This window comes from Polyodon spathula, chromosome 8, assembly GCF_017654505.1.
Source record: "Polyodon spathula isolate WHYD16114869_AA chromosome 8, ASM1765450v1, whole genome shotgun sequence".
NCBI lineage: Eukaryota > Metazoa > Chordata > Actinopteri > Acipenseriformes > Polyodontidae > Polyodon > Polyodon spathula.
The window spans coordinates 25850990-25864422 of NC_054541.1; the positions used below are offsets into that span (position 1 = coordinate 25850990).

At 35.1% G+C, this 13433-nt stretch overlaps 1 protein-coding gene across 1 annotated transcript; it reads right to left on the minus strand.

Moving 5' to 3' along the window:
• Window positions 1–4632: 4632 nt before the first annotated feature.
• On the minus strand, window positions 4633–8012 carry LOC121320268 (transcription factor Spi-C-like). The gene is made up of 6 exons (XM_041258522.1): window positions 7978–8012; window positions 7454–7476; window positions 7208–7301; window positions 6729–6835; window positions 6166–6271; window positions 4633–5488 (listed from the first exon to the last, which is right to left on the minus strand). The coding sequence occupies exons 2-6, from the start codon at window positions 7454–7456 to the stop codon at window positions 5031–5033; spliced, it is 768 nt and encodes a 255-aa protein (XP_041114456.1). The 5' UTR covers window positions 7457–7476; window positions 7978–8012; the 3' UTR covers window positions 4633–5030.
• Window positions 8013–13433: the final 5421 nt, after the last annotated feature.

The following is a 13433-nucleotide window of genomic DNA, read 5'->3' on the forward strand; positions in this document are numbered from 1 at the left end:
ACTAATTACATTTGGCATCTTAAAGGGCGAGAACAGGAATGGATCACTGTTGATTGCTTTGATACTTACTTGCTAACTGAAAATGTCACTTTTGCATAAGCATGAATGCTCAACCTTAGTTTAATGTGTTTATTTGTTTTTTACACTAGTAGTTTACAAAAGTTAAATAAGAAAAAAAATGTGTGCAACTTTTATAACGTTTGGAAAAAAAAAAAACAGTTTTCAGTATCATCATTTATTTCATTTTTCAATATTGTCAAAATTCACTAAAGGTTAACATACCGTGCTGTTTGTTTTTTGTTGACAGAAAGCATCATTCCCAGTTCTATTTCCTCTTTTGGGCTTATTTGATTAAAAACGAAAGAATTGCGAGCAGAAGTAGTGAACTGCGAAATCAATTGTTCTATATTGATAAACCACCTGCATATCAAGAAGTGTGTCATTTCCAATAGCTTTGAAAAGGTGATCGGTCACTCTTAAAAATGTAAGATATTTTCCTAGTGTGCGAAAATTTCAAATGGAAAAAAAAAAAAAAAAAAAAAGGCCAGTTTTTCAAAAATTGTTCCTATCCAACAAAAGCAAGTACAGATGTGTATACAGTGAAAGTGAAAAGTATATTAGAAAAACATGTAACTTGGATGGTTATGCATGCACTGTGCCAGCAGATTGTAAAGGTCATCTCCATTAACACCACTTTAATACCAGTTCAGCAATTTGATATGAGACATGAACAGAATTACAGAGATGCAACAGAAAAAAAGATGTTCCACTGCACATACAATGAAGGTGTAAACACACTGTGTAACGGGCAGTGTTGTGTGATACACTGCCATTACAGATTATTCTGTTCTGGCCCCTGTCAGTTTAAAAGCTCTAAAACTATAAATGCATCTACAGTGCCTTGAAAAAGTATTCGGCCCCCATCCCTTTTTTCACATTTAAGAGTTTCAGATTCAGAATTTGAAATAGATTAAATTAGGATTTTTTTCCCTCTGATCTACAAAGCCTTGAGCACCATGTCAAATCAAAAGAAAAATCCCAAATGCTTTCAAGAATTTACTAAAAATGAAAGACTGAAATTACCAGATTAAAACAGTACTCATACCCTTTGTAATTGCAAGCCTACATTTGCTCAGGTGCAATATATTACCTCAGCAAGTCACATAATCTACTGATGGACTCCGCCTGTGTAAGAAATTAGTGAATAACCTGCTTTAAATTAATCTGTGAGGATAAATACCACTCTCTCTGTATGGTCCCACAGTATGGTAGAGACTTTCAAAAGAAAGAACCAAAATGAAGATGAAAGAGCATTCTAAGCAAATCAGGGATGTGATTATAGAGAAGCACAAATCTGAGGAAGGTTACAAAACCATTTCAAAGGCACTGAACATCCCTCGGAGCTCAGCGCAGTCCATTGTACAGAAGTTGGAAAAATACGAAACTACCACCACACTGCCTAGATCAGGCCGCCCCTCTAAACTTAGTTGCCAGACAAGAAGGGCACTTCTTAGAGAAGCTACTGTGAGGCCAACTGTGACTCAAAATGAGTTACAGAAGTCAATGGCTGCGATGGACGATGATGTTCATGTATCAACAATCTCCAAGGCATTCCACAAAAAGGGCCTTTATGGGAGAGTGGCAAGGAAGAAGCGCTGGCTGAGAAAAACCCACATCCTTTCCAGCAAAGAGTTTGCAAAAAGTCACCTAGAAGATACTGCAGTTATGTAGCAGAATGTGGACTAAAGTGGAACTTTTTGGCCTGAAAGCTAAGCAGTATGTGTGGCACAAATCAAACACTGCACACAAGCCAGGTAACACCACTCCCAGTAAAGTATGACGGTGGTAGCACCATGTTATGGGGATGCTTTTCAGCAGCAGGGAATGGCAGTATTGTTAGGATGATGGGAGGATGAATGGCACACAATACAGAGAAATCCTGGATAAAAACCTGCACCCCTCTGCCTCAGCAGGACAATGATCCAAAGCACACTGCACACTGGAGTGGCTTAAAATGAAGAAAATAGATGTTCCTGAGTAGCCCAGTCAGAGTCCTGACCTTAATCCCATCGAAAATCTGGCAAGACCTCAAAATTGCTGTCCATCACTGTTCCCCAACTAAGCAAGTTGAGCAATTTTGCAAGGAGGAATGGGCAAATATAGCTCCATCACTGTGTGCAAAGTTAATAGAGAGTTATCCGAAAAGACTACTGGCTGTAAAAGCTGCCAGAGGTGGTTCAACCAAGATTTGACCCAGGGGGATGAATACTTAAAAATGAAGTTTTTTAATATTTATTATTTTATTCTTTACTATTTTTTTTCTTTTTTTGGGGGGAGGGAGGACTCTGTGAAGAAGAATGTGTGACTCACAAATAAAAATTCCCAATCTAATGCATCAAAATCCCAGGCTGTGAAACGCTTAAATGTGAAAAAAGGGATGGGGGCTGAATACTTTTTCAAGGCACTGTATATATGCTGTTATTTTTATTTACAAAACAATTAAAATCAAGCATTAACATCATACTGGTATACCATATACACATGCATGGCACAATAGCACAAAGCAAATTAACACTAGAACTGTCATGTGGGTCAGTTTGACCCATTTTGTATTTAGAATATGAATTAATCTTCTGTTGTAAATCATATGTGTATATCACTTTTTTACTTTTCCTTTTTTTTACAAATGAATTAAATATCCTGAAGGAAATTGGTAGCCAGAAACGCAAAAATAAAAAGTTATAAACAGTTCTACCTAGAACCGCCACGTGGGTCAATGTGAACCATGCATTACAATACATGCCTTTTTTTAATATAACATGTTATTCTATTATTTTTATAAATGCAGCAAACAAGACATGCCCCCTCCTCCTCTAGCACATGTGTTTTTTTCAACCCTTTGTTTGTAGACTGACTACGAGACAGAGATTGCTACTATTGTGGATTTATCAAGATGCCAACTTAATGAAAGTCTAGTTGCTTATTCTTTAATGCACCTAGGGGACAACAATCCTTCATTTTTTCTTCACAAATGCAACTGGGAATATAGCAGAAGGAAATATTTAATCTTGAAAGTAGTAATTTTGATTGGAATAGTGCAAGCTGGTTAGCAATCTGAAATGACAACTTATGTGCCCAATATGAAACAAATTTTATATATTCTTTTTTCTATTACTTTTAGAAAAAAAAAAACGTTTTGGTTTTACAGGTTTGTATGTACCAGTTTACACGTGTTTACACAATAGTGTTCAACGGAACTGCGTCTGTGTTTACAGCACAGCTCCTGGATGCAGACACAGTCAGCTTGCAGACGCGTATTCTCCTCCATAGAGTACAATGCAGCCGCACTACCAGAAGTAGTGCTATGTTTTATTTTTATGTAGTATTAGAAACAATGACACTGCGGCGGATCAAAATATCACTATGATATAAATATGAATACTACTCTTCACCGCTTTCACTGGAGGTTTCAATTCCATAACCATGGTCTGATTTATGATTATTTAAACACTGGTGGTAATTAGATCAGCCACCCTTTGGAGCAACTGGATGAACTCCAGGATACCTGATGAGAGCCTGAACTAACACAACAGGGACCATTTACCCCAGTGCTGTTTTTCCAAAAGAAACCACAATGTTACAAAGCCTCAAATAAATATTATATATAGGTGCGCATACACACACCTTCTACAATGCTGTAACATCAGCAGCTTGTTTTTCCTTTAATAAAGAAATGTTGCACAATGAACACTACTCACGTCCCCAGGTCTTCTAGTAGCTGTTATTATACACATGGCCAATCTCTTCTTAGTATACATGACTGATTTCCTTTCACAGCACATATTTTCTGAAGTGATAGAATTTCAAATTGCAGTAGAACTCTATGTACCTTTTTTTAAAGAGAAATATGACAAATCTGGCTAAAATATCATATTTTAAGAAAAAACTTGTTCGCGTTTCAGTTTTAAGTGCTTAGTCCACATACTTTTGATGGCTGTTATTGTGTATTAATCCACAGCAATATTTTTTTGAATAATACTGTATGTACTGTTGCTTGCTTTTACTTCAAAGCACACAGGTCTGTTCAATTGATCTAAATAGGGCTGGATAGGAATACAGGCATTGTTTAAGTCATCAAAACAGTGTAAGTCAGTATCTTTATTGTGTTTTTGTCTTTAAACATAAGTAAAATGACGTGTTTGGTCCTAATTTAATATTTGAATGGCACAGGTATTTTGATCTGCCACTGTTTGACTCCATTGTTATACAGATGATGCCTCCTGTGTATGTGAGGGGATCTAACTGGATCACCAACACCCAGCACACAGCACCCACCGCCTTTGTTTTGTTTTGTCATTCACCCAACAAAAAAAGAAAGTCACCTTAATATTTTTATTCTTATTATGGAATTGTAAATGTGTAGAATAAGGAAAACAATTAAAGGGTACAAATGTTTTTTTTTGTTTTTGCTTTTTTTTTTTACATTATGAATTCAATTATTTTTGGCTTACTTAAAGATATACCCATTATTTAAGATATTCTTACAAAAATAAAAAACTGTTAAAAAATAAAATTTTCACCACATTTTATATCATATGACTATTCACTGTTACAGAAAAAAATAATGCATTCACATACATACAGTGCAAAACATTTCTAAATACTTTATTGTAAAATTCACAATTAAAATGGCAATTATGTGCCTAATATTGAAACTGTCTTACAAAAGTAGTTAAAAATTTATAGACCATGGAAACCAATGGTTTTATTTTTGCAAATTCAGCTTTTTACAACATTTCACTTCATGAATGGGTCACTGAAGTTCATCCATTCATTCAGTGACTTCCTTAATTCATAAGAAAAGAGAACTTTCTTCATTAAATCATATATCTCAGGTTAGGATCATGAGAGTGTTTCTTTACTGGTCCTGTTCAAAGATCTGGTGGTCAAAACTGAACTGAACAAAACAGTCTCATTTTTTTGTATGGTGCCCACCTGGTTATTTGATGTTTTACATTGTGATGGCTGAGCTAAATACAGTCACTTGGAACTTGGCTTTGGATAACTGAATAGTTCAAATCATACTCTGTTTCGCAGGTGTAATTACCGTAAGTGTTTTGCCAGTTATCTACATTGCAGTAGCCCTGCTCTGTTGGGATGTACTGGTAGTACACAGTCTCCCTTCCCAGTGCATAAGCCGGATTAAGTCTCTGCAACACCACTGGGTTGAACTGGTAGGTCAGCTTCCGTCTGATTTTAATGATCTCTCCGGTCCTGCTGTAGTTTCTCAGAGCCCGGGCCATTTTCTGGTAGGTCATGGTTTTACGGTTGCCTTTTCTTTTGCCCCAGAGCTCAGCCAGCTTCTCCTTGTATTTGGACACAAACTGAAAGGTGCCGTTGCCTTTGTCCACCCACTGGATCGAGTCGGACATGTTTGTATCGTACAGAGCTTCATGGAGATACTCATAAAGCCGCAGTTTTTTTCTCCCTGAATAAAGAAAGTCAATGCATTTGTAATTCAACAAGCAAGTGCTGATGCCACAAACAAGAGATTGCAAATAAAAGTAGAATGTACCTGTTCATCTCATGCATGCAGTATCCTGCTTTTGCTTTATCCAATTTGTTAACTAATATATGCAAAAATCCCAAATTGGAGCTGAACTTGTATTCAATATCTGACATGAATCGTTTCAAAGTGCACAAAATCTTAATCCAATATGCAAGAATCCCAAACTGAGCTTTTCTTCCAAATCAACCCGACATGAAAAGTTTATCAGATCCTCAAGTTTTTTTACAACCTATATTCATGACAGACATATGCCTGCTTTTTTCAAATGATCAATATAGTTTCCAACTTCTTTGAAACATAAAATGATTTTCATTTTGGAAGCATAGTTACACAGTGCACGCTTTTTATTAAGATAGAAGAGTTGACTTCACTGTGGAGGTGGCATCCCCATGTGCACAGACCGGGATGTTGACAGTGTGTGTTAATATTATCGTTTTAAAAATTCTTATTTGGGTTCTAGGGGCCAGGTTCATTATAGCTTAAGGTCTGTGATAATGAAGGGCAATATAGCGAGGGTGTACTATATACAAAATATGTAAAAAGAAAGACTAATAATAGTGCAAATAGAGAAAATGGCATTCTTTTCTACTACCCACCTTTCCCACTTCTTGGTGGAGGGAAGGCAGAATAGACAAGCTGATTTTCCGGGCTGCTGGCAAAGTTGTGTGGCACTGGTCCAGCTGGAATAGTGTGGACCCAATTCTAAAGAAATTATATATATATATATATATATATATATATATATATATATATATATATATATATATATATATATACACACACATATATAAATTCATGTCAAACCAGGAATTTTTAAGTAGGAAAAGTGGATGTGATGGGCACAGTGTCTGTTTTTTCACAAACTATTGAAGCTTACTTCTTTTGTTTTTCTCTCTATGAAGTTATCCCATAAGTTATTGTTACAACACAATAATTGTTGATTTGTACTGTAACATGGAATGTTAATGTATTTTCTGTATTTGTTATCTTCCTTTAAAAGATATATCTATTTTTTAAGGATACGATACCTGTTGTGTTAAAATAACTAAGACATTATTATTGATAAGACAATAAAAATACCATATCTCAATGGATCATATCATAATGAAAATTAATTATATAAATAAAACCATGTATGTTCTTGTGCTTGTATACTTACTGACACCTCATTCCAGTTGATTATTGATGCTTCAGGAACAGAACAATAGTTTGGGTTGGGTCTAAAATGCATCTGGTGGTTGCTGAAATTCTCATAGTTATAATATTCTGGTTCAGTAACAAAAAAACAAATGTTATAGGACATACATATTTTAAGATCCTCTACAACAGTACATGTTTATATTATGTTTCTATTATATATGATTATGATTCTGAAATATATATTATGATATATAATATAATATATATATATATATAATATATATATAATATATACTATTATATATATATATTTCGCAAATATATAGCGGGGGTATATTCCCCCCAAAAATGGGTTGTTTTATAAAGTAAATTTTCATTATAATAATAATATACACATAACAAACATGCTATGATAATATATATCTATATATTGAAAAGAATGTATTTATTTGTAAAAAGTAATACAATATAAATGTATAATATTGTATAATACCTTACCTGGTTGGTAGTGTTGACTACTATCTGAATATTGCTGTATGACCTCATTGGCATCTTGGAATTGTTGGCTTAAGATGTCTTGATCAGTGCAACTCTACAGAGAAAAATGAACTGTAGATGAAGTCACAGCAAACAGTTTTATACTTATTACTGATTCATTTGCTGATATATAATCGTTAATTGTTACGATATTTTAATAATGTTGCAAAGGAAATATTTATAATGATGAAAATTGTGTTAACTCACCATTTTGTAAATTTGGATAAAACCTAAAATAATAATAAAAATCCAATATTTCAGATAAATCAAAAATAGGTAATTAAGTGACATTTATTTTAATATACAAAGTTATCATATTAAATACATTTTTTAAATGACAGGTTTCCTAACTAAGAACACTTAGTTAATTGTACATACAGGTATTGCTAAATATAATGTCTTTTTTTTATCGTTCATATTAGATTAAATAGCCAGAATCATGTACCTCAGCTCTGTGAAATAATAATTTTACAAAGATATATGACTATTTAAATCTTGACTGTAATATCATCACAACAGCAAAACATCATCTGTACACACCTCTAACAGTATGAAACATTTTCAATAGTTCCTTCTACTATATATAAAAAAATACAGCATACATTATAATGGCTTTATTAGTTTGCTTACCTTAAACACATTTTAAAAGCTATACTATATTTATAATATGCAGTATTGTTTTATGGATAATTGTCACAGTGCACAAAATGTTTCCACTCATGATAACCTACCTTTATAAAACCTTGCCCAAGTTGATAGATTTATATTTTGTTGGCTATTGTTTTCTGTGGTGTTGAGATCTTCATTATATAGATAATTTTGGGGAAGTTCGGGGAATGGGGATTTTTTTTTTTCAAGTATATATATTTGCATTTTTAATACAACATTTAACAAATGATCATTCATCATTATACAGGTTTCACAGTTGAAATTTTCATCCAAGATACAGTAGTTGTTTTTAATTGTTTTAAATAGTCTGTCTATCTGGGGATGGTAGGCATCTGATTAAATTGGGATGTTGTATCTCAGAGGGCTTTTCTCTATACAGTAAATGGTTTTAGTAATAAAAAAATTCCTGTCAATCAGTACCAATTTACAAAGAACTTGTTTTATTCATGCATTTCTCTTCAGTGATACATTTCATCCAAGCTTCCTAATGATACGTCCCCAGTCAGGCATGAGTTCTTTGAGAACTGTTGAAACGCTTGGGCAATACAGTACTGTAATACAGTGGTTACTAAAATGTACATTAAGAATGTCTGTGGTGAGAAATGGGGAATTAAAACATGTATGTTACAGGACTTGTTGTATGAATGCATACATGCATTACTATCTAAGCATAAAAAGCACAAAATGTTCAGCAACATATAAAGATTTTCCTATAAAGAATCCGCCCTAAAATACTGTAAAGGTGTGACTTTTTTCAATTCTATTTTTTCAGTTGTTTTGCATTGTTACCCCTAATTGTCACACATTCTATAATGTACTGTATAATAGGTCAATAAAAATTAGTAAATAAGTCTTTCTTGTATACATGCACAACCTTATATAAAAATATCATCATGCTTTCACTATTAACATATGCATACTATATATTCTGAAAAAAAACAAAAAAAAAAACACTCACTCAAGATCTTTAATGCATCGTTCTTGAGATTAAATTAACCTAAAGGATTAAATGTTCTCTATAGCCTACCATTTTATAGTGACTTGATGCTGGGTAAGGGAAACTGCAAACTGCAGAATTCTTGTAGCTTCTTAATGCCCAAAAAAACGCTGTCAATATAGTTTAAATCTACCATGTGTAATTGTATTACCCACTGAACTAAATTCTGCTTCTATCAAAATCATTACTATTGAATGTTGCTTGTTAGTTTGAACTGTGGACTTTTCTAGTGGGGCTTTCTTGTTATAAAACCTCAAAAACCCTGTACATATTAGTTATTTCATCTAAACAATTATTTTCCACCAGGTCTGTCTAAATGTCTTACTTTTAAGTTGGTATTCATGCATTATCCACTAAGCAGGCTTGTTGAAAGTCTTTTCAAAATATAACTACAAAAAAATCCTTGTTGGCAAAAATCTCATTGAGGGACTCAGCAATAAATAAAAAAAGCATCCTGGTTGAGCAATCTGTTTCCTGCACATCTGTATTGCTGAAGTGGATGAAAGTATATCCTGGAGGAGATGTAAGTGACAAATAAAACTGACTGTACCTGATCTTTGAATATACAGCAGAGGTTCAATTCCATGCCACCAATCTATCCACTGAACATTAAATGCACTATAACATATACCAGAGGATCTGCTGATACAATAATATGCAAGGTTTACTCAGAGCCTGCTCTGTAAGTTTGTATTTACTATTTAATCCACAGGATAAGTTATTTTCCTGCCACCTATAGTCTGTAGAAACTGTCACCGATTTTATTGAAAATTGACAGTTCAATTAAAGAGAGGGGTTTGTGGGACACCATAGGAATCCTTGAAGTAAATTAAACTAGAATTTTAAAAAAAAATGACTATAAGTCACAGCACCTTGTACATTCCACAAATCAGTACTCTACAGAACAGACAAATAACACAGGTGCTGATGAATATGTTATAAACATGAGGGTGTCTTTGTTTATTTTTAGATGTATGTAACAGGATAGTGTCAGGAATTAGACTCAAGAGACCAGGAAGCTGCAGTACAAAGCAATGGTGCACACATTTATTAACAAACAAAAAAACACACAAACAAACAAACAGGCACAAGGGCCAAAATAAAAGGTGAAACAAAAAAAAAATTAGGCTGTCAGGCTGGGCATTTGCCTCCACTAACCATTTTCTCCATGACACAGTATAGACACAATTCACCAGGACTCCTCTCAATCACCAACCTCTAAGAAAGGATTTCTTCCCTTTTTATACTATGTGGCTGGAGACTAATTAATCAAAAATCATTCAATTAAGGCTACAGCCACATTCTCCCATGTTTTCTGGCAGGGAGAATTTTAACCCCTTCCCTGCCAACCCTATATTCACACACAATTAGAGCTTTCACACTGCCACTTACCTCCCCTCATGTGCACAGCACACATGGCCACCACCATCAGCACCGTGCCAGGCCATAGGAGTGGTGGTCGCGGTTGTGGTGGAGGTAGCTCCCTCGCCTCCTCCTTCAGCCGAGTCCTGGGTCATTTGTAAGGGGTGTCTGTTTAACCCCTCTTGTGACCCGAGCTTTTGTAAGGGGTCACCCGTTTATAACCCCCATGGTTACCCTGGGGCTTTTGTAAGGAGGCACCCATTTAACCCCCATGGTTACCCTAGGACTTTAGTGAGGGGGTGCCAATTTAACTCCCTTGGTGACCCTTGGGCTTCTGTGAGGGGGTGTCGGTTTAACCCCCTTTCTACCTCCTAAACCCCATTGACTTTTCCCATGTTGAGCATCCTCTTCCAGACCTGTGGACGCTGGCCTCTCTGCACGTGCAGGCACTGTACACTCCAGACATTTGGATGCTGGACCCTCCGGCTCGTGGGACCATAACAGCCCCTCCTCCTTTGGCTCATGGGACAGTGGGGCTTCTCCCTCTACTCATCTCCAGGAATAGCTGTCCCTCCCCTTCTTCCACTTTCTGGCAGGTAATTTCTTCTTCTAGGGCATTCGGGCAGGTAGCTCCTCCTGATGCTGGAGGGGACAGAGTAGACCCAAGTGCCCAAACTCCCCGCAGGCGAGGCACCAACCTTGGGCCTCGAGACAGGACATGAGGGCATCCAAAACTCCATCTCATGATGCTTGGGAGGCAGATGGTCTTTGACCTTTAAGTAGAGCCACTCGTCCATGGACTCCACCCCATCCCTTGTGTACACCTTCATAAAGAGGGGGTCCTCGTATTGGCATTCCTTTCTGTGGTGCCCAAACTTCAGGCAGGCCACTTTCTCCAATGTTTTCTGGCAGGAAGAATTTTAACCCCCTCCTTGCCAACCCTATATTCACACACAAATATACAGATAGGGCTTTCGCCCTGCCACAATGTATAACATGAAAATTGATATTTTATTAAATGGTTCCCAATACTGGAAGTACACGTTAGTTTTTCTGTCGTTACTTGCTAGGTAATTGACCGTGGTGACAGATAGGTGTCCTGAGCTGAAAGCAAGTGCACTTTATGAAAGATAAGGTCCTGTGGGAGACATAAAATCTTTTATAAAGTAAACAAGCTATATAGTGGATATTTTCTGTATTCTAAAGTATTATATATATCTCAAAAAAGGTCATTTGTGCACTACAATGCTTGATATATATATATATATATATATATATATATATATATATATATATATATATATATATATATATATATATATTAAACGAGGTGCTGACAAGTATAAGGTAATTACATATTAGTAAAAGTAAAGTCTCTATGGCAATGCAAAAGTTAAAAATTCTTTCAGCCAAACTTTCAAAAAATTTCCGTAAAGACATTCATAGTCACACTCTCGTTATTTTGCTTCAAAATGATCAATTACACAACTCCTGCTCATTTATTTTCTTCAAAAAAATCTCTTTATTAGTTAAAACATGACTAGAAAAACAAACAAGCAAACAACACGTTTCAACACTACCGTGTCTTCATCAGGTTCACATTATTATATATATATATATATATATATATATATATATATATATATATATATATATATATATATATATATATATAGATAGATAGACACACACACACACACACTATACCCTTTTTATAATGAACCTGGTTCCTGGACACCAAATAAAAAATTAAAAAAAGATAATATAAACACACACTGTCAACATCCCGGTCTGTACGCACGTGATGCCACCCCTGCAGTGAAATGAATGAAAATCAGTATGTTGCAACAAAGCTGGAAACTATATTGATCATTTGAAAAAAGGAGTAATGCAGGCATATCTGTTGTGAATATAGGTTGTCAAAAAGCAATCTGTTTTTTTGGCTTATACAGCAACCATGTGGCAAAGCAAAACTACTTAAAGAAAAATAAAAAAACAACAACAAAATACTTGAGGATCTGATGAAATTTTCATGTAAAATTGTTCATGTTGGATTGATTTGGAATTAAAGCTCAGTTTGGGATTCTTGCATGTTGGGTTAAGATTTGGTGCACTTTGAAACGATTCGTATCAGATTGATTTTGAATAAAAGTTCAGCTTCAATTTGGGATTTTTGCTTTTTTGTACTGCGTTTTAATTATTTATTGAATAGGATAAAGTCAAGGCAGATTACTGCATATATGAGACGAACAGGTACATGTAATTCTACTTGTATTCACAATCTCATCTCATTAACTTACTCCAATAGTTCCTTTTGATTGTCCTTTCTGTATAATGCAATCGGCCAAATCTCGGCCAAATGTTTTTAAGGAAGCGGACACTCAGTTGGGACACGCCCACCTACTGGTCAGGGATTAGAAGAACCAATCGCTTACTGCTTTTCCCCTTAACCAAACACAGCAGGCAGCAAGTCCCAACCAAGCGCCCACTAGCAAGCAATTATTTAATTAAACTTAATTACAAAAACAAACACATTTTCACGAGCAAGGGTCCCCTGCCACATATCCCCCTCCTCAGAATGGACCCCTCAGGGACCATTTGAAAATATCCTTCATTACACCATTATTCAACAGTAATCCAACAATTGACTACAATTACTAATACTAACAATTTACTACAAGTACTATCTAACTTATCATTAACAATTAACTATCACTACTAATAATCCATCAATCAACTAATCAACCCCAACATAATAATTTACAATAACAAAAGTCTCCTCTTTATGTGCACGGCCCCAGCCCTGCTACAGACCCCAACAGGCTTGTTATAACGAGGGTGTACTGTGTATATATAAATGATAATTTGAAAGTAAAATGTATCTTCTCATAATTTCCTTTTTTTGAGAAGTGCATTCAATACATGCTAGTTTTAAATATCAACTGAAAGGTGCCACAAGTTCCCTTTTCAGAATTTAATGAGTTAGAAATGAATGGTGGTTTAATCTAAATCTATATCTGTAAAGATTTGACAATCATGCATTGGTAGATTAAATCAGTACATTGTGGAGTGAGGTTATATTACAGTAAATTGCACAAAGGTATTCTACAAATAGACACTGAAAAGAGGTAGTAACCATCCGTATCCATGGTAAATCTA